General features: G+C 54.8%; 2 protein-coding genes across 2 annotated transcripts in view; one reads left to right on the forward strand and one right to left on the reverse strand.

The window, feature by feature from the left end:
- Positions 1-6,766, reverse strand: LHX1 (LIM homeobox 1). The gene is made up of 6 exons (XM_033091395.1): positions 6,208-6,766; positions 5,202-5,907; positions 3,118-3,344; positions 2,744-3,021; positions 1,227-1,392; positions 1-853 (listed from the first exon to the last, which is right to left on the reverse strand). The coding sequence occupies exons 2-6, from the start codon at positions 5,369-5,371 to the stop codon at positions 474-476; spliced, it is 1,221 nt and encodes a 406-aa protein (XP_032947286.1). The 5' UTR covers positions 5,372-5,907; positions 6,208-6,766; the 3' UTR covers positions 1-473.
- The window catches only part of LOC117012932 (uncharacterized), a 25,399-nt gene continuing 10,592 nt past the window's right edge, over positions 5,426-20,232 (forward strand). The window contains exons 1-5 of the mRNA XM_033089463.1: positions 5,426-5,648; positions 6,199-6,407; positions 6,473-6,971; positions 15,519-15,625; positions 18,977-19,040. Coding sequence (XP_032945354.1) covers positions 5,426-5,648; positions 6,199-6,407; positions 6,473-6,971; positions 15,519-15,625; positions 18,977-19,040 — 1,102 coding nt within the window. The remainder of the gene's footprint in view (positions 5,649-6,198; positions 6,408-6,472; positions 6,972-15,518; positions 15,626-18,976; positions 19,041-20,232) is intronic.

Here is a 20,232-nt window from a genome sequence, read left to right on the forward strand (position 1 = left end):
AGATTTCCCAGAGCCAGAACTCTCCTGGCTGGCCCAGGAGCGCCCCGGGCCGCTTCACCTCCCTCACCCCGCTGCAACCTCCCTCCCTGCGGCTCCTGGCGTCACCTCTGGCTGTGCGCCCCTGCGGCCGCCGTGGGTGTTTCTGCACCGCCCGCCGGAAGTGCATGCTCGCGCCGTCTCTCCACGGATCCGGGTCCAGGTGGGAAGTGGGGAGAGGTCTACATTTCCCTTCGGGAGCCCGGGTCCTGCACCTTGCCAGCCAGCGCGGATCCCAGCCCTACCTCCAGGCAGATTTGGATCCTATTTCGTGTCCCCCTTTCCTATCTGGTCTCCCCAGATGGAAAATGGTCCCCGAGGCTGGAGGAAGGTGTGGGGAAGTGACTTGCTTTTTGTTTTTTTTCTTTTTTCTATTTTTCTTAAATAAAAGTTCATTTCTGTACAACCACGAACTCCGCGGACCGTGCGAGACTCCGCTACCACACGGCCGCCTCGTTCATTTCGGGGGGATGAGACAGATGGTTCCCATAGCTCGCCCCGCCGTTGACCGACAGCGACGAGAAGGGCGGACTGGGCCCGAAGACCTCAGCAGACATTGAATGGAGAGGCCCGGGCAGGCTGGGCTCGGGGCTAGGGGAGTCCCCCGGGGGATGCGCCAGGATGTCGGTGAATCGCTGCGCCTCGCTCGACGGGTGGTGGCCCGGCAGCGGGTGCTCTAGGCCGCCCAGAGGCGTCCCGGACGGTCCGGACGATGGCACGAAGGGCAGGTCCACTGGCGTCTGAGCCTGCGAGGACGGGGGACCTTGCGGGAAGAAGTCGTAGTTGCCCCCAGGCCCGTAGTACTCGCTCTGGTAATCTGCGGAGCGACCAGGAGGAGGATATCAGGGCGGGGCCCTGGGTGGGGCGGGGTAGAAAGGGCGGGGAGGCGAGCTCGCCTGCGGCTGGGGAGGGCAACGCTGGCACTCGCCGTCGCTGGGGCTCCCCCGCAGGGCTGGAAGCAGGGAGGAGGCTGGGTGCAAACACCGGAGCCGTTCCCTACCTAACCAGCCGCCTCATTCACGGTCGGGAATTCGGCCCTCGGTCTCACTACCTCCCCCTTGACCTGCTCCCCAGCCATCACCATCTTTCCACTTCTCTATAGAAAGCGAGAAGCGCCTCCCGCGCTGCCACCCGCTTCCAACGAAGCCAACCCCGTCCTGGCCGCGCCCTGCGCGGGGCAGTGCACCCACCTCCGTAGAAGGAGAAGGGCCCGTTGGGGATGAGCTCGCCCGGCTCCAGGCGGTCCACAAGCGGCCGCATCCGGCGAGGACTGCGGAAGAAGGCGTGGCGCCGGGCGCCCAGCGCGCTCAGCTGCTTCATCCTCCGTTCCTTGGAGCGTCGGTTCTGGAACCAGACCTGAAGCATACACGCCGCGAGGTGAGGCCACAAAGATCCCACCACACACTTCGGGTTACGCGGCCGCGCCGGGCCCCTCACCATCCCCCGCCTAGCTTTCAGGCATCCTGTGTGTGTGTGTGGTGTAAGGTGATGGTGGTGATAGGGGCGGGGGGGGGGGTCGGTGGGGCCCTCTGAGTAGGAGCGCGCAGGGCGGCCACTAAGACAATGGTGAACAGGATTCCTGCCTGGGGGTTCTGGGCAAACCGCCCTGCCCGAAGTGCGGCAGTTGGAGTTTGTTTCTAACAGTCACACTGTCAGTTACAGCTTCTCCGGGGTTGTACACAGAAACACTCAACCCCCACAAGTACTGTCAGACACACACAACTTCTCTTTCACGGTCCCTGGCAGCCCCCTCCCCCGCATGATAGTGACAGAGAACTAAACAGCCTCCTGTTGACACTCAGTCTCCCAATGATAGTGACACCAAAACGCACAATATCCTTTTCACACCCACGCACAATCTCCCAGTGCCAGATACTTAGCCACAGCCTCTCACTCAGAGTGACACAGACATGCAACCTCCCATTCACATATGCACACGTTGGCACAGCCTCCCAGAGGCCGCAGGGCCTCCTAGGGAGGGCAGCCTGCATGTGTACCCATGCACATTCGACCTCGCAGGGATATCCACCCATACCTTCATAGAGCCTCCAGGCACGGTGAATTGGACACCTAACCTTGGGCCCAAGAATCAAACCCGAATCACACGCATTCTCTAATGCTCACATCACCGCACAGCTGCCCAGATGGCCGCCTCCCCTCCGCATCCCACTCGGGACTGCCGAAATAGGGCTGGCTCCCATCCCGACCACCTCACTTTCAACCCCGGACGCCTCTCCTCTCTCCGGAGGTAAAGTCTGTCCTGCAGATTGTCTAACGGGCAAGAAACCCAAAAAGTTGGGGTTGGGGATGCAGAAGAAGATCACATGGTGCAGAACCAGAGGACCCGTTTAACTCCGGCGTGCACAGCGACCTCTCTGCTCCTTCTGAACAGGGGTGAGTGCTACAGAAAAAAGTGTCCCAACTCAAGACGAAACGTCTGACAATGGCCCCTCCTCCAGCCTCCTGCTGAGCTCCCCGTCCCTCTGCCACCACTATCACCTGAGTTGGACAAGAAAAAGGAGGAGACCTAGGGATTTCCAGATGCTCTACGCACCAGGCGGCACTTCAAAGGTCGCGCGGTAGGGACGTATCTGTGCCTCTCCCCTCCCCCTCCGCCAGCCTCCACGAATTCGCTCCACTCCTAGACGCTGGCCTGGAGGAGCCATGTGAGTCTCAGGGGAACTGAGTGGCACGCCGGGGCCCTGACCTGGATGACGCGCATGTTGAGGCCAGTCTCCTGAGCCAGCTGCTCGCGGATATGGCGGGTGGGCTTGGGCGTCGCGGCGAAGGCGGCCTTCAGCGTCTCCAGCTGCTTGGCTTTGATGGTGGTGCGCGGCCCCCGCCGCTTGGCGCCCAGGTTCTGGTCGTCATTCTCGTTGCTGCCCCCTTCCTTGTCCGATACATTGGCGCTCTCCGAGTCCTTGGCGTCGTCCTGCGATGGGTCTTGGGAGTCCGGAGACAAACTGGGGTCACTGCCCGTGGTGGCTGGGGAGAAGGAAGGGACAGGTGAGCAGCTGCTTTGGCGGGCCTTCCTCCCCCAGGACCCGCCCGCCCATAGCAAGTCGGGAATTGGGGCCTCACCCGAATGGAGGCTGTTCTCTTTGGCGACACTGCTGTTGCTTAGGTAATCCTCTTTGCAGACGAACTTGTTCTCGTCGATGATGTAGAGCTCCTCTCCAGTAGAGAGCTGCTTGTTACACATCATGCAGGTGAAGCAGTTCAGGTGAAACACTTTGCTGCGTGCTCTCCGCACCAGGTCGCTAGGGGAGATGCCCTGCGCGCAGCCCGCGCATTTGGTACCGAAACACCTGCGGGGGAGGAGGGTGGCGGGTCGATGAGGGGCAGGGGAAGACAGAGGCAGGGAAAAAGACGAAAGAGAAAGAACGAAATAGGAAGTGGAAGGAGGAAAGGAAACGGAAAAGGAAGAGGAAGAGAGAAAGCGAGAGAGAGGCGAAATGCCGATCAAGCAGCCAAGAAATCAGGAAGAGAGAGCGGGGTCATCATGAAAAATCGGGGAGAATATACACAGGGTTAGAGTGAGAGAGCTATGGGCCTAAGCTGCCCCCACCCCTAGCCTCACGCCTAGCGTTGTCCTAGAGGGGGGAAAAGCTACAGAAGAAGGCGGCAAGGCAGCAATGGGAAAGGGGAGGGAGGCAATTTAGATTCAGAAAAGTAATCAAATTCGAACTAGAGCTCCATATAAACGCGTCCGGAGCGCTGCTTATCTCTCCCACTGTCGCCTCTCCTTCACCGCAAAAGGACCCGCGCACAGGCTGGGAGTTGGCAAGGTCCAGTCCCGCCGCCGGTAAACAAACAGCCGCGGAGAGCCCAGACGGCCGCAGCTGGACTGCTGCCACGTTCAAGCCCAAAGCCCGGCAGGTTGACGCAAGCTAGAGCAAAGGCTTGGCGCTAGGTTCCTGGCCGCGCTTTACCGGAGCAAGGCCTCTGGGGCCCACTGGCAGCCGGCACGGTTCGTCGCTCTCCGGCTCAGTTCCAGCCAGTACCGGGGAAACCTGGCACGGCCTGCGGAGGCTCAGAGGCTTAGCCTGCGTTTCTTCCCCGCAATACCAGCCTGCACAACGCTTTGCTCCGTGGAGCCACGCGTCCTGGGGCAGCACTGGGGACAGGTGGCTTTGAACGCTCAACCCCCCTCCCCCAGTTTGATCTGTAACCATAAACTCAGAAAAGAGACCAAGTTAGCCCAGTAAACTGCGAGATTTCAAACCCACACAGGGGGGATTACAATTCGCATTTGCTTCTGTTCTTCTCTGTTGACTTGTGTGTTTGTATAGATTTGGTGGCAAGATAATGAGTTTAAGGGAATACAATTAAAATGCTAAAGGGAGGAGGGGCGACGGGAGAAATCTCGACTTCTCCCCAGGTTTTCGGAAAAAGGTGGCTGGAGGGGCGTGGGGCAGTGCCTGGGAGAGCTCCGAGTGGAGCCCTCACCTCAGAGCCGAGGTCCGCGTTGGGCGGAGACCTAACCCCGGGTAGCAGGGAGGAAACAGGGGAAAAGGTCTTCGTGGAGGCTGAAGCCTCGGGGCATTTCACTGGCACCTTGCCGCAGTTTACCCAGGCCGGTTCTTGGATGCCAGCTGGGGTTTGGGGAACACCCGGATGTGCAGGATAGGCACCAGGGCTGAGCTCTTCCCTGTCGCTGCCAAGGCAGGCGACTCGGACACTCCATTGCAAAAGGCTCGGCGGTTCATGCCCAAACCTCTCGGAGACGGAAAAGGCAGTGGCATGGAGCTAGCCTCGGCTTCTAAGCTCAGCCTGGAGGGCGAGCAACCCAGGAGGACCCAAGAATGCAGTTGCTGGAGAGCTCCGCGCACTGAGAAAGACAGGAGCCGAGGCTACTGACACCCGAGGCTGGGCTGCCTCCCTCCAAGCTTGGAGGGACTTCTGGGCCGAGGCAGGCTCAGACCTTTTCTTCCCGGGCACGTGCAGCCAAGCCCGGACCCACAATTTCCAGGACACAAGCAGGGCCGCGTCCCAAGCGCCCAGCGTGCCAGCTGGCGAAGAGGCGGGCGCCGGTGGGACTTGGCTGCCCTCTCCGAAGGTAGTTCCTAACGCGGCCGCCGAGGCCACGCTGACCTCTGATCCGTAGCTGGCCAGAAAGGGCCCACGGGGAGGGAGCAGCAGAGGCGCTTGAGGGAAGTACTCACCGGAAGAAGTCGTTCTTGCAGTAGAGCTTGCCATCCCGGGAGAAGCACTTCTCGGTCAGGTTGCACTTACATTCACAGCACTGGACGCACTTGACGTGCCAGGCCCTGTCCAGCACGTTCAAGAGGAAGCGGTCCAGGATGGGCCTTTTGCAGCCGGCACAGTGCACCATGGTCTTTGGTTTGGTCGGGTGAGGCCCGGAGAGAGAAGAGCAGGTAGGGCCGAGATGACTCCCGAAGACGACTGGCAAGAACTCTCCAGGCCCTCCAAAAAGAGGAGACACACTCGGCGGTGCAGGCCAAAACCCGCACCAGGAAATCAAAAGAGGGGGAAACGAGGCCAATGGGGGCCGGGAGGCACCTCAGTGGTGTGCAGCCCGGTAGTCCCAGGGCCCCGGGGCACAGAAGCGCCGCCGCAGCTCCTGTGGCCAGGAAGAGAGTCTCAGGCGGGTGCGAAAGCGACTCTTCTGCCCAGAGCCCGCGAAAGAGTGAAGGTCACCGAGAACAGTGACGGGGACGTAAATAAATAAATAAGACGGAGACGAGAAGGAAGAAGACGACGCGGCGAGCTCGGGTTGCAGGGAAAGCGCCGCTGAGTTCTCTCGGGCTTGAGGTAGAGCTGTCAGAAGTCAAAGTGCATCTGCTTTTGTCGGGATATGAGGACGGGTGTGTGTGTGCCCGGCTTTCAGCCACCGGGATTTCCCCTCCTCTTTTTATAAAAGAAAAGAACAAATGAGTAGAGAAGCTTTGGATCCTAAACTGCCGGCATCGCGCAGCGGGTCGGGACGCGTTGGGCGCCCGCGGTGGGCCGGGGGAGGGGGCGGGGCAGGCCGAAGGGGGTGGGAGGGAGGGGAGGGCAGAAGGAAGATCTCGTTGTTGACTGTAGTTCTTGCTTAGATTTCCCCCCCTTTTGGAGAAGTGTTTGTGTCAATCGAGAACGGAGAGGGACAACTCCGGGCGGACGCAGCCAGACGCGCTCGCTCGCTTCCCACCGCCCCAGCCCCGTCACCTCGACCGGTGGCCTGCCTGGCGGCCTCCGTGTTCTCGGGACCGCCCTCCCTGCGCCTGGACTCCTTCGAGGAGATGAGACGGGCTGGCTCCTCACCGCGCCTGGCCGCGCATCGTGGCTCCAGTCACCATTCGCGGCCGCCTGGGCGCGCAGCCCCGCATCGCTGGCCCACGCTCCGGCTGCCTGCGTCCAACCCTACAGTCGCTCGACTTTTTCTTTTCCCCTGTTTTTTCGTTGTAGTGGCAAATCTGGGTTTCCTTTCTAGCCTCTTTCCTTCCTTCCTTTTTTTTTCCTTTTGCAGCGGGAGGAGTCGGGAGGAGGGGGAGTAGCTTGGAGAGCTTTTAAAAACGTCCTGGTGCAGCGGCTAGAGTTCTGCGCCGCGGGAACAGCTCGGCACCGGCCGCAGCTGTCGCCGCCCAGGCCGCGGTTCGTTGCTGGCTCTCCCTGGACAAGCGTCCCTCTGTCCCTGGTCTCCTGGCCCAGTCCGCCGCCCCAGCGCGTCTCTCCCCAGCTCCGGCGGCTCGGTCACTGCTCCCGGCTGTTGGCTGAGCTCTGGAAGCCCCCTCGCCTTAATGCAGCGCCCGCCGACGTCACGGCGGCCTGCGACCAATCAGCGGCTCGCGGTCCCTCTGTAAACCATTCTGCATCCCCCCGGCCGGGAGAGTGCGGGGAGACCGCGTTTAGAGGATCAGTGGCGGCCGCAATCGCGGCCCCGCGTGGTGCGGGCGGCGGGCAGCGAGGTGCCCCGGCTCCCTCCTGCTCCGGTAAGGCGTCGGGTTTGGTGGGAGGGACTGAGAGAACACGCGAGTTCAGGCGCAGGCGGAAGGCATAGTCCTGGAGGGTGGGAATAATCCAAGATCAAGCCTTTTTGAAGGTTGGGGTGCAGCTGGGTCCGGGAGCCCCAGCGGCACCGGTGCACAGTTTGGCTTTGCAATTCATTGGATGTTGGCTCCCCCCCCGCACCCCCCTTCTTCTTGCTTTCTTGGCCTAGAAGTTTGCCCCGCGCGTCTTTGGGGAAGTGGTGGAGGGAGGGCACTTGGCAGCAGAATTTCCCTCCTCTGGGCCTTCCTTCTGTGCCCCCTCCCCCAATCCACCCAAAGTCCACAGGGTCCGCGTCTCTGAGAGATCTGGGTGTCTGTTTCCCGCAGCGCGGTCTTGGAAAGTTGATTCCGGCGATTTCCTGGTGGGGGCGGGGGAGACCGGAGGCGCCGCGCCTGGGAGGGGGAAGGAGTGGGTGGGGAAGCGCCTCGGGTGAGGAGTTACAACCTGGGCGAGAAATTGTGAGGATACTGTGATCCTTTTACATACAAAAACAAGCGACCAGGCGGGAAACCGCGGGGGTCCAGCGGCGGCTGGGGGTGGGGTGGAGTGATGGTAGTGGCGGTGGGACCGGGAATATCTCGGGGGTTCCACAGAGCGGCTGCAGTGGCTTGGGGTGTACAGCACACGGGCAGAGTGGGCCCGGATTTCTGTCCTCCCCTTTTCCAGGCCTCTGGTTGGCACCAACTTCCCCAGACAACTGCCGACTTTGCACATACTAGGTAGTTCACTTTCAGGAAGCCCAGGCCTCCCTAATTCCGCTCTGAGTATAAACTCGGGACCACTTCCTACGGGGGCAGATTATCCCGGATATGGGGGTCGCGTCGGGGTCCTGAAAGCCTTAGCCTTGAGGAGTCACTCCAGTTCCCTAGCCCAGGCCAGTCAAATACCAAATTCCGTTTCCACACAGCACCATTTCTATGCTTAACCAGGATTTCTCCCTAAGTTTGAAAGTGGCAGGGCTGGGCAGTTCTGAGCTTTTGCTCCTTGTTTCTGTTTTGTGGGAAAGGGGGTGTTAGGAAAGCGCATTCGGCCCTAGAGTGGAAGGAAATAGGGGTGTGCAGCCAGTCAGGTCTAGCCGGTATTTTGGGATTGGCCTTTTGCCCCCACTCGACGTGCGGGGCTGAGACATCCCACACAGGGCCCGAGGCTAACTTGCGGGAAATGCGCAGTGAAACGCCATTGCATTGAGTACGGGTGGGCAGGGAATCCAGCCCTCTGCAAATGGAATACCCTTTTCGGACGAACCGGGAATCCCGTACAGCGAATTTGGTTTGCGCTTCGTGGGACTGCAGTTTTAGGGTTCTGCCAACGTTCCTTGTCTGCCTCTAAGCCTCCCCTAGTACTGCCCTGCAACCCCGAGGTTTGCCGAACAGCCCCTGCCTTGCTGCCCGCGTCACCTTTTCATTGGAAGCCGAAATCTAGTCCCGGCGCGAGCCTCTAACGCCTTCGCCGCACCCCCTTGTCTCTCTCTTTCTCTCTCTCGCTCTCTCTTTCTCCCTCTCCCCCCGACGGTGTTGGGGTTGCTTATCTCTCTCAAATCAGCCCCCTCCGCGGGTCTCTCCCAGGCTGCGGCTCTGGGAGGGCGGTTTTCCAACCCAGCAGGCCGGCTTCGCGGGCTCAGACTTGGCTTTGTGCTCCACCTGCGGACCGGACACTTCCAGGAGCAAGCCCACCCGTACTGGTACCAGTACTCCAGGACCCGGAGAGGCACTAAGAGCTGCGTGGCGAGGGAGGGGTCCTCGCCTCTTCCACCGGACCCGAGGCGCCTCCCCAGCCCGCTGCGCTGGGTGAGGTCTGGCGGGAGGAGCTGGTCCAGTCCAGCGGTCTCCACGCTCCTCCCTCCCCCAGCTGTCTTGCAACTATCGCCCTCGACCCAACCGCCCCTTTCTGGTATCTATAGCGGACCCTGTCCCGAGTGGCTTGCCTCCGCCCCCGCCCCAGCTGGGCTCCTTCTCATGCAAAGCAGAGGAGCCATGGGGGTGGGGGGCGGTTGGCGGGGGACTTGTGGGGTGACAGCTGGACCCGGCTGCCTGCCCTTCCTGAGCCCACGGCCCGCTGCCTTCTTTTGGGTGGGCAGGAGAAGGTTGCTGCACCAGTTTGGGGGTGCAGGGACCTTGGGATCCTGACATGGGGGAAAGAGGCCCCGTCACTGCCGGCGAAACAGAGTGGTAGAGGTGTTGAGGGCGAGGACATGTGCTCTAGGGCATCCAGCTCTGCTTGTCCTGTGTCCAGATGGCTCCAGGTCTACAGAACCAACCCCAGTGTCTACCAGGAGGTCGGGGAGCACAACTCTAGGCCGGCCTGCCTCTTGGCTCCTGAGTCTAGGTTTAAAGTCCAGATTTAACGCCTTCACGGTGACAGCACGCTAGATTAATGTTTTCTTCGTTTCCACTGAGTTTTTATTTTTAAATGTAATTGGTCGCAGAGACATGGAGAGAAAACTGACTCAGCTTTCCAAATTCACGATCTCCGAAGCCTCTCAGCTCAGTTCTGCATTTAAACCAATGTCTGCTCGGTGAAGAGCATCAACCTTCCCATCTCATCCTCACAGCCCACAGCTGCCTGTGCCCTGAATGAAGTGCACCAGAGCTTTCCTACCCAACACCCTCCAAGTCACCCTGACCCATAACCATGTACATCGCCCCAGGTCATATAAATTCTGGACAGGATGCCGTGAAGATCCTCAGTGGCTGCGGAATCCCTCCACCTCATCCCCAGGCACTCCTGGAAAAGGCCCCAGAGGGCTCAGGAAAGGGCTTTCACATTATAGGTTTCTCTCCTGAGAAGTGCTTTGAAGATCAGCCCCAGAGGAGGGACCCTTCAGGGGAACTGGGCACAGAGGGGATTCTACCAGCCCTCCCCAGCCACCTGCACTTTCCGGGGCTGAAGGCACCCTCTCCTGCACCCCCTTCCTTCACCTGCCTCCTTGGTTCCAAGCCCTATCTTGCCTCAATCCTGTAGGTTCCCAAGTGGCTCCTTCTGCACAAGAACCAAAGCCTGCTCCGCCGGCCAGCCTGTGGCCGCTTCCCTCTCGCCCACTGCGCCGCTCCTGTCCAGCCCACAACCCCCCAAAACAGGCAGTGAGGTCTCGAAAGAAGGCGCCTGGGGCAGAGCGGACTCTAAGCAGTTACCTGCACCTGGCCACAGGAATGGAGTGCAACCAGCCACACGGGGCCAGGAAGAGGGAGGAGGGAGAGAGCCTGCGGGTCCCGGAGGCCATGCAAACTCCCAACGGACTCAGTGAGGATACCACACACGCAACAGGAAACTGGCCAGGGTCCCTCAGACCTGATCCGACCTCTCTGCTCTCCTTTCCCTCTCTCGTCTCCTGCCTCAGGTTCTTAATCTCACCCCACCTCGCTGTCCTGGAAATGCTATTGGTGTGCAGCACTTTACAGTTGATAGCACTATTTCCCCTGAACCACATAGTAAGAGAAAGGATCCGTACTATCTCCTTGGGAAGAACCCCAAGTTAGAGGGTTTGCTTGAGACCCCTCTGTCAGTGCACTATTGAAAGAGAGAAGATTGGGGTGGGCGCTGGTCACCGTGCCCCATGTGTACTTTGCCCAGCCATGTATTCCCAGGCGGAGTGGAGGGTAGGGTGGAGGGAACCCACAGGCCAGGAAAGGACAGCATCCGGCTAGGACTCCATGGTGTGCACTGGGGCTTCCCATGAGGGCTGGAGGGCCCCTGGGCATGGAGAGCGGAGTGGGGTGGACCGTGTGAGCTCAGATGCAAGTCAGCACTGCGCGGCCAGAGCCAAGATAGGACGGGGACGTCTGAGAAGGGAATGAGCAAGCCAGAGTTGGCAGGGCAGAGAAAGAAGTGAAGGAAAGGGATGGGCACCACGAATAAGGGCAGAAAACCAGAGAAAAGAAGAGAGGAACGTGGAAAAGCAAGCGGCGTTAAAAGGAGCAAAGATGTGCTGGGGGGAACTGCATGGAGATGTAAAGGAAAAGAAAGGGGGAAAAAGACCCAGAAAGACACCCAGTGACTAAAAAAAAAAAAGGTGGTGGGGAGAGACGCAGAGCCAAGGACCCTGCAGGCAGCAGGCAGGAGTCCAGGGTGTGCGGGTGTGTGACAGGCACATTCGTAGGCGGGAGAAAAGGAGGCAGCGTGTTTGGTGGGAGACAGCGCTGGTGGAAAAGCGTGTGAGCGGCTCTGGGCACAAATCCAATAAATAAATAAAACGTCTAAGACGGCGTGACAACAATGTGTATTTGGGTGCGTGCCCGTGTTCCTCTCTCTGAACACACACACTCACACCCAGTAAAGAAGACAAACGGGGCTCGTGCCTTCGAGTAATTAATCCTCTCACTAATTGACTCTCTCCCCTTACCTAATGGAGGTGGTCACTGCCGATATCTGGAGAGATATCAAGTGGAGAGAGCGAGAGACCCCCAAAGATAAGCACTTTTGGGACTGGGATTGAGTTCTTTCTGGACCTGGCAGCTCTAAGTCCCCCTCCCCTCTTTTGGGGGACAGAATTCAACAGATGTTGCTGCCTCATCAGCCCCTCCATGTTTGCATTAATAAAGATCTCCGATTAGGAGTGACCAGGAGCCCTCCGCACACACAATGAGGCCCTTCATCAATCTCAGACGCTGAAAGCCACCCACTGCCCCTCTGCTGGACATTTTCTACCTCTAGGCAACAACAAAGCTCCCCTCCCCTGTTGTTCCCCAAGGATCCCAGACCCTGTCCCCCTTCTTTTAGTCACTATTTAGTTTTCCCAGGAGCTGGGATTTGTCCTGCAGCCCTGAGGAGAGTAGGTGAGGTTTTGAATGGGTTGGGAAGTAGCCTTAGGTAGATGCAGAGAGCAGCAGGAAGGTTGAGGTCAGGGCAAAGATGGGAAGAGGCTTCTAGAGATAAACCCACCCAGACATGAGTAGAGAGACACAGAAGCACAGTGGATCTCAATGCACACCTAGCAAGAGTGAGGCCTCAGGACAGAGGAGAAAAAAGGTAGGCACATCACCATATGGGAAGGCAGGAAGGTGAGTGTACCTGTGACTGGCTCAGGGGGACAGTTCTATCTATAGGTGTGAGCACGGGGAGGGGCTTATCTTATTCCTCCCCAGCACCCCCAGTTTTCAGGATGGAGAAAGAAGCAGGGGAGAAAGTGTTGGACTTGGCTAGACCCTTGGTAGCTAAATTGGCTGGGACCCAAAGCCCAAAGGCTGTCTGATGACACGACTTTGAGGCTTGGGTTTGTAAGGTGAATGTCAACCCTCACCTCTTGGAGGTGGCAGCTTTGCTCTGTTGGCCTTCTCAGAGGCTAAATAAATAACTGCTGAGATCCATAAACCACCCAGCCTAGGGAGAGGAAGGAGGGGGGAAGGGCAGCTCCCCAGGAAAAAAAAAACCCACTTCCCCCACCCCACTAAACACATTCTTAATTGTCCCTTGGGAACATTTGTGCCTTTGACCAAAGCAAATCCCCAAGTAGTAACAGCAAAATTAGTCATAGGGACTGGTAGTCCCGAGAGAGTTGGGGGTCTGAAGAAGAGGGAGACAGGAGAGGTGGTGGGTATGTCTGAGAAGGTGAGAAACTTGGCTCTTCTCTCCCTGTCTCTCATGCTTTAGAAAGAAAGTGAGCCAGAGGAATAAAGTTCCAGAGGAAAGAAAAAGAAGGGCATATAAAAGGCAAATCCAAACCAGAAAGGAAAGAAAGTGAAGAAGAAAGAAACAGGCGAGTGGGGGGGGGGAGAATCGATAATAAAAAAGGGTGAAGGCGGCCCCAGGAGGCTGGGCCTCGTCCCAAACCATCCGTCTTCATTGTCTCCGTGTGTGCAAAGGCAACTCCGGCATAAGGAAAAGCCACTATTGGAGCCGCGGCTTTATTTTATATCCTATACATCAGGAGGGAGGCAAAGCTTTATTTTCGCCAAGAGACAGATATTTTATTTCTCTCTTACGGTTTTATGTGTGAGAGATGTCAGGTTGCCACAATGGATGGCTAATGCATAGGCAAGAAGAAGCCGTGTTGGCATGCTGTGTGTCATGGGGTCTTGGGGGGGTGAGCGGGCCTGGGATTTAGGGCTGATGGGACACTCTGGGGGATTTCTGCTAAAACATCTCTCTTCATAAATCCAGAAGCATGGTCAGCTCACCAGGGAGAAGAAGGAGTTTTAGAGGGAAAAGAGTTGGGCTTAGTAATAAACGAACACACAAAGGAACCGCTTACCTTCCAAGAGGCTCGGGCAACCGGGGCAAGGCGGCCCTGAGGAGATGCACAGACCCACACCCAAACACACGTGCCATTCACAGGGAAGTATTTTCTTACGGAATGCAATGTCATTTTACTTCCTTTCCCCATTTGATATTTTTCTGCCTTCCTCCCCCACCCGTCACCAGAAATCTTTTTCACCTCCTCAGAGCCTCAAGGGGAAAGAGCTATTAATTTGCAAATCATCTGATCTGTGAAAGGATCAAGATGCCTGTTTCTCTCCACGAAATCCAGTGTTGTGAGTGGCCACACACATGCACACACGAGCCCATTCTGCTGCGAATCCTAGAGGCATAGGTGCCAGATTTGAATCCAAGAAAAATGCCACACCGCCCACCTACGGACAAATTAAGCTTTAGATCTGAAACTGCACTAATGTTCATATGTTTAAACCTGGAGAGAAGGGAGGAGATGAGGGGACAAAGAGACAGAAATAAGTGATTGATAAACATGTTCCATTCAGGACTTAAGACTAATGTCTCCCACTCCCAACCCCAAAAACAATTTCTTACAAGAGTTGTTTTTATTCATTCTCAGGACCTACTCTTTTAATTTTTTGATTTTTTGGTTCATATCAGCTGTAGAGCAAAACAGTGACCATGCTCTTTCCCTCTTTTCAGAAGATCAGAGGTGACGCAGGATCTGTGGACAATGAACATGGGGACCTGGCCACACTGTCCTTAGCTACGGCCTTTGGAGAAGACATTTAAACGTTCTAGGCCTCAGTTTCCCCATCTGTAACACAAGGGGATTGGGCTAAATGGTTGCTAAGGTCCCTCCAGCTCCACCGTCCTCTGGCTGAATGAGATAATGCGTGGAAACACTTTGTGAACACTAAAGCCGGACGCCGGGGATTATTATTACGATTCTAATCAATCCTCTTTTCTCCACGTGGATCTCAGGCTGTTTAGCACCAGCAAGCAGGCTAAAGAGGGCCGAAAGCGAGAAAGCTTAGCGGAGATGGAAAAGCTCTGTGGCGTGGACATAAAAAACCCTGCATCTCCTGAAACGTTCTGTCTCTGTGTGGCCCCCAGGCCTGGTGGGAAGAGGTGGGGAAGTGGAGAAGGCCTAAGTTAGTCCAACCCATTTCAGACTACATGTAGGCAGAGAGTATATTTCTTCCAAAGCAGTGCTTGTCTCTAAGTGACTGACATAGGAACCTGACGTGAACGTGATCTGCAATTGTTTTTTCCAGGAAGAAAGGGAAAAGCAAGGTGTAGCTGATTAGCAAGTTAATTATTTCAGTACCCCAAGGGTTCCAGCGTGGTGGTAAGTTGTCCAGCCCTAGTGTAATTTCACAGTCCATGCATTTCCTGGTGAGCACCTGGGGTGCCCGGGTCTGTCTCTCTTCATCCACCTGCCTTATGTCTTCCTGACACACCTGGGGAGATAAGTAAGGGCAGGGGTGGTAGATGGTGCAGTGTATATATTTGGCCTAGGCTGCAGGTGGGGGGCCAGACAGAATGGGCTGGAGGAAGCTGAGTATTTAATTATCTGGTCCTTCCTTCTGTGTTTTTTTTTTTTAAATCTTTTATTCATAAACATAATGAGGCAAGTTATCAGAAAGTGGAGCTGTTGTGCGGTTATTTCCCCAGACTTAGCATGGAAAGAAACGGTTTGAGGGGCCCTCTCACCTCTCACCTCCTCCTAGCCCCAGCCAGCTCTCCAGTGCTCTTATTTGCTTTCCCAACTCTGGCCACCACTTGGTCTGCAGCGGCCTCCTCCAGTTTGACTTTAAGATCTGATTTCCCTTTGGGGGAGGGGAGGGAGGATTGTGCACACCTCCCTCAGAGAGATAAGTTGGGGATGTGAACATTAGCCTCAGAATTAGCAGCTTTTGCTGCTCTCTGCTCGCAGGGCTGGTAGAGCCAGCCCCCTGCCGCTCCTCCTGAGATGGACAAGGGAGGGCTCAGCAGTTTACTTAAGAGTGGTCCCATCTGCTCAGACTGGCCTTTCATAAGGGGAGGGATTTATGCAGTGTCCTTGTGCACAGACCTGGGATTTGCCTGAAAACCTTGGGCCTCTGAGAATATTACTGAACACTAAAATGTTCAGCCACGGAGATGATTCATGATTTGTCTGCATGGATAGGATGTGTGGGCGTGTGTGTGTGTGTGTGTGCGCGCGTGTGCGTGCGCAAGTGTTTTGGGCAGGGACACACACATTGATGGGTGCTTGTTACCATTCTTTCTTCTAATCCAAATATTAGGAAACTTTCTTTTTCTTTCTTTCTTTTTTCTTTTTTTCTGTATTCACTCAGGAGACAGCACATGGCACCAAGTTCTGGAGAGCCAACTTCCTGACGTGAGCGATATGAAGATGATACAATACTTACTGGTGGGGGCACTCCCGCTGTCCCCCAAGCAGGTCGGCTGATAGTCCCGCTGGCGGAGAAGAGCCAGGGCCTGCCTGGGAAGACAGTTCTGATGACTGCTTCATTGCAGGCGGCAGAGGATTTGGGGAGTGGGGGTGGGTCCGATCATTGTTCAATTTATCCTTGGCCACGGTTAGTCTTTCCCTCTCAGAGGCCTCCAGGGTCTCAATAGTAAAGATGTTAGAGAAACTTAGAACGTAGGAAAGCAGGTGTAGGGAGTCCCTTGTCTTCATCTGGATACTGCCATGCCAAAATGAAGTCCAGTGGTGGTAACAACAGATCCCAAAGAGCTGGGCTTTGACCATTTTATATGGGATCTTGGCCCTGGCTCCCGGGATATTAAGAAGTCCTTTGTAAATTTTGGGAAAACCTACAGGTGGTATTTATTCCTAATCTTTGAGAAGTAAATACAACCACTTTAATGGCCCAGTGGCTGGTAAGGAAGCATTTTCAGCTTGTATGACCCTCATTTGTGGGTCTACCATTTTCTTGTTCGGGTTCTAGTTTGGACTTATAGATGAAGATCCCAGCCTTCCCAGCGCTTGAGTTTTTCTTTTCTGTCAGGTCACTCATAATTTAGTCCACATTCTAGGTCCTTGGCCAGCACACAATTTGAAAGGTGAGCTGGCAGGCCTGTAACAATGTGTAAAGTTCTTCTCGTTTGGGCTCTAGAGAGGATACAACTTCCCCTTAAAAAAGAGAAGCAGGGAACCACCACTATGAATCTTTTAATGAAGGATTTACTACTAATTTGATAAGTTCAATGCTCGTTTTACTCATTCTGAATGAATAACTTTGTCAGTCAACCCGAGGGTCTGCAGAACCTATAAAAATGCTTCCTTTGCTCTCTCTATTTTAACACTTGCTGGGGCTCGGGCCTGCCTCTGGCAGACTGGGGAGGAGCAGAAACATTCCAGAGACCAGGTCTTAGAGTGTTATCTCTTCCCCCACCCCAAATCCTCACCCTCCATTTTATCTCTGTTAAATACAAATGCAGGGACCTCCTAGGGAAGTGTGAAGGGATGGGTTTTAATCAGGTTTGGGGAGGGATGGGGAATAAGTGGAGCCCGAAAAAAGAAGGGGACAGTTGGAATTTTTAGATGACACTCCTCTGTTATATATCTTACAAATTATGCATTTGTTGCAGTAATCTACAGTGTCTGTGTAGTGTTTGCCAAACGCTGCTTGGCCAAAACAGTGTTAAATAAAATTGTAAGAAATGCTACCAGGACCTTGCATGGGTTATTTAATTCTATCAATGATAAACAATGTTAATGTGTAGCATCTCAGTTGGCACAATAATCATGTTTCATTTATATATGCCGAGATATATTTAAGCATGAAAGATACAGTTTTCCAACATGTATAGTTCCCAGTGATTACTTAGGAAAAATGTGATGGAAACAGCAGAAACCTTTTTTCTCTCTCCACATCTCTCCCTGCACACACAAACTGCCAGTCACACACATTCACATGGCCAGCCAGGCCCATACGTATTGCCGTGTATATGTCTCCACTGGTAAATGTAAGTGTAGATTCTGTAAAAATAGATCCAGCTTTTTGCACCTGTACACAATCACAGACACATCGACTATACTAGCATTTTAGAATCTTTGGTGCACTCGTACATATTTTTTTTACACACCTACACTGCTGTGTAGATGGGTGCTGACGTGAACACAAATACTACTATCCCACATGTGGCTATTTATACGTACACGTGTAAGTGCTCTCACTGTAAGTGCCTGGAAGAACAGTACCCTCATGCAGGAGAATCCTCTGCACAGGCTCCTACATAAGCGTGCATTTATGTGTGTGTGCACATTTGCACACACACACTCCGGCACCCCTGCTCGGGCATACACTGACACTCCAAGGGCTAGGTGCAACAGCTGCCCTGTTACTTTCGGGGACTCCATACCTCGCAGACAAGATCTGAACTGGGTGTTTGCCCTGTATGAGCCCTGAAGCTTTCAGGATGGGAGGCTGGGAGGAACAGTGTCAAAATGCCAGCCTGCCTGGCCTCTGATGAAAATGTGCAGGTGGGGGGAGGGGTTGGGGAGCTGGTCTCTGCAGACAGAGATGCCTCCAAAAAAGGATTCATCTTCTATTTGCTCACTTAACAAAGGAGTCAGGCTACCTGAGTGGCTTCTCTGGTCCTGGTTCTACTGCCAGTTATCTGTGTGAGCCTAGGTAACCTGCTCTCTGTAAGGTGAAATGCCGGCCCACACCAGTGGTTCTCAACCCTGGCTGCACAGTAGAATCATCTGGGGAGCTTTGAAAAAAATACAGGCATCTGGGCTCCACCCCAAACAATTAGATCAGAATCTCTGGAGATAGGTGCTCAGCAGCTCATTTTTTAAAAGCACCCCAGGTGATTCTATATTCAACCAACACTGAGACCTACTGGCCTAGATGCTTCTCCACAGCCCTTCTATCCCTAAAACTCTATGCCTTGGACCTTTTATATACAAAGCACGGTGCTGGGCACAAGGGCATTCTGCTGAAAAGTTCTAAACTCATAAGGTCATGAAAAGTTAGTAAAATTATTCTTTCAGTTTAGGAAGAGGATAATTTTTGAACAAACTATATTTATCCTGGGAAAACTCATACCTACCTTTCTAGCTGTCTCTTTGTTCCTTTCCATCTTTGTTCCAATCTTCCTTCTCCCTGAGCCTCACTCGCCAAACTTTAATTATAATGCCTTAGATGCAAATGCTATAAGCGGTAACCTGATACTGTGATAGATACCTTGCTACCTGCACATATTTCCTGTCTAGCTCCTCACCTAACCTGTCGGGTAGCACAGTATTTTTAGTAGGGTAAGTGATAAGGCATAGGCACAGGCGTGAGTCAGAGAACACCAGCCCCTAGGCCCACGCCCCAGTTCTGGAGACTGGTGCGGTGACTGATGAGAGCTTCGGCTGCATGTCCTAGAAAGCTGCTCTCAGACTTGGGCCTTTGGGAACCCTACCATAATATTCTCCAACAACTGTACCCCAGGCGGAGCCAGTCCCTCTTGAAAACAAATCTACTTGCAGCTGCACCTGCCAGAGGAGGCTGAGCCTGGATGAGATGTCTCATCCACGTGGCAAGCAGAAGGCAGAGACAACATGGGCTGCTGCCCGTGGGCCCCTTTCTCCCATTGAAGATACTGAAGAGGGTGTGTGTGGGGGGGAGGGGTTCATTCTGGATGGAGGGCTTCCACCTCGCCCTCAGTATTCTCACTAAATTTGATGTTTCGGGCCTCCCAGAGAAACTCAGAATGGAGCCGCGTTATTTTTCTTTCCTGAATTCTCTCCCGCTCTCTCTCTTTACCTCCGCTGGCTGATTTTCTGCTGAAGGTGGTTGGATTCGTTTTCTTTAGGAAAGTTGTCCCAAGGTGGCTACAGTTACTCCATCATCCAGGTGGGCACTGGAAGTAGTGATAGGGCCTGAGACCTGTGTGGTTTCGGCTCTAACCCTCTCATCCATGCATGCTTACAATTTCTCCATTCGCCTCTTTATTTTCCCCCCACTCTTCTATTTTGTCCCTTTTTCCCCTGATGACATGCCAGGCCACGTCATGGCCAGCTAGGGGGTCTGCACACACAGGATGGGGAAGTTTGCTGATCATGGTGGACACGTCAGGCTGTGCCCAGTCCTTTTCCTCCTCTCCCCTCACTTCCCTTGCAGGGAGGGCAGGCTTGGAGCTGAGGAGGGAGCCCCAGACACACAGCACAGTATCCTCAGATTCTAACTCTGGGTCCAGAGGCCAGCTTCCCACGCCTGCATGCCTTCCCAGGGCCCACCTCCTCTTGGGCCTGGGCAGCATCACACCCCAGGATGTGATGGATTCCCCAGGCACCTTCAAAGAGCTCCGCATTTGTTTGCAAGGCGGACCTTGAATCCTACTCTGGTCATAAACGTTGTTTATTTTGACTAGGACCTACTGAAAGGGGATGGGGGTTAGGGAGGGCAAAGAGAGGATTCCTCGGGAAGATCATAAAACCATTAGTAGGGCAGGGCCTTTAGGGGTCACAGAATCTGTGACTTTTCTGGCTGGAAGGAACACAGGTCATTAGGAAGGTCAGAGATGACCACTTTGTCAGCGAAAGGGCTCGAGGGGCCACAGGAGGCTCGAGTGGGCGGCTTTGGCCTCTTTCTAGAAAGTGAACACAAGGTGTGGGGGGCATGACCCCCCAATAACCTTACACCAGGTGGGGGAGGCCAACAGTTGCTGAACATGATGGATTTGCCCTCCTAGTGGGAAGAACCAGTTGCTTGAATGTGCAGTCAAGTCTCTCGTTCCGGGGAATGGGCACAGCTGTGGGTTAAGGATATGAAATCACCTCCAATTCTGCCTCCACCATTATTTTGAGCAGCTAGTACCTACCAAGTGCTATACTTGATGCTCTTCCAGTGCCTTCAAAATTCTGAAAGAGATGTTATCTCTGTTTTGCAGATAAGACAAACTGAGGTCAGAGAAGGGAGTTGGTTTGCCCAAGGTCACACAGCAAGTTAAGTAGTAGTGCTGGGACTAGACCTTAAGACTTTAAAGTCTTTAAACCTAATCTCCTTCCTACCTCCCCTCCTCCCCTCCCTTCCCCCTCCTGCTATG

Source organism: Rhinolophus ferrumequinum, chromosome 21 (genome assembly GCF_004115265.2).
Source record: "Rhinolophus ferrumequinum isolate MPI-CBG mRhiFer1 chromosome 21, mRhiFer1_v1.p, whole genome shotgun sequence".
NCBI classification, from domain to species: domain Eukaryota; kingdom Metazoa; phylum Chordata; class Mammalia; order Chiroptera; family Rhinolophidae; genus Rhinolophus; species Rhinolophus ferrumequinum.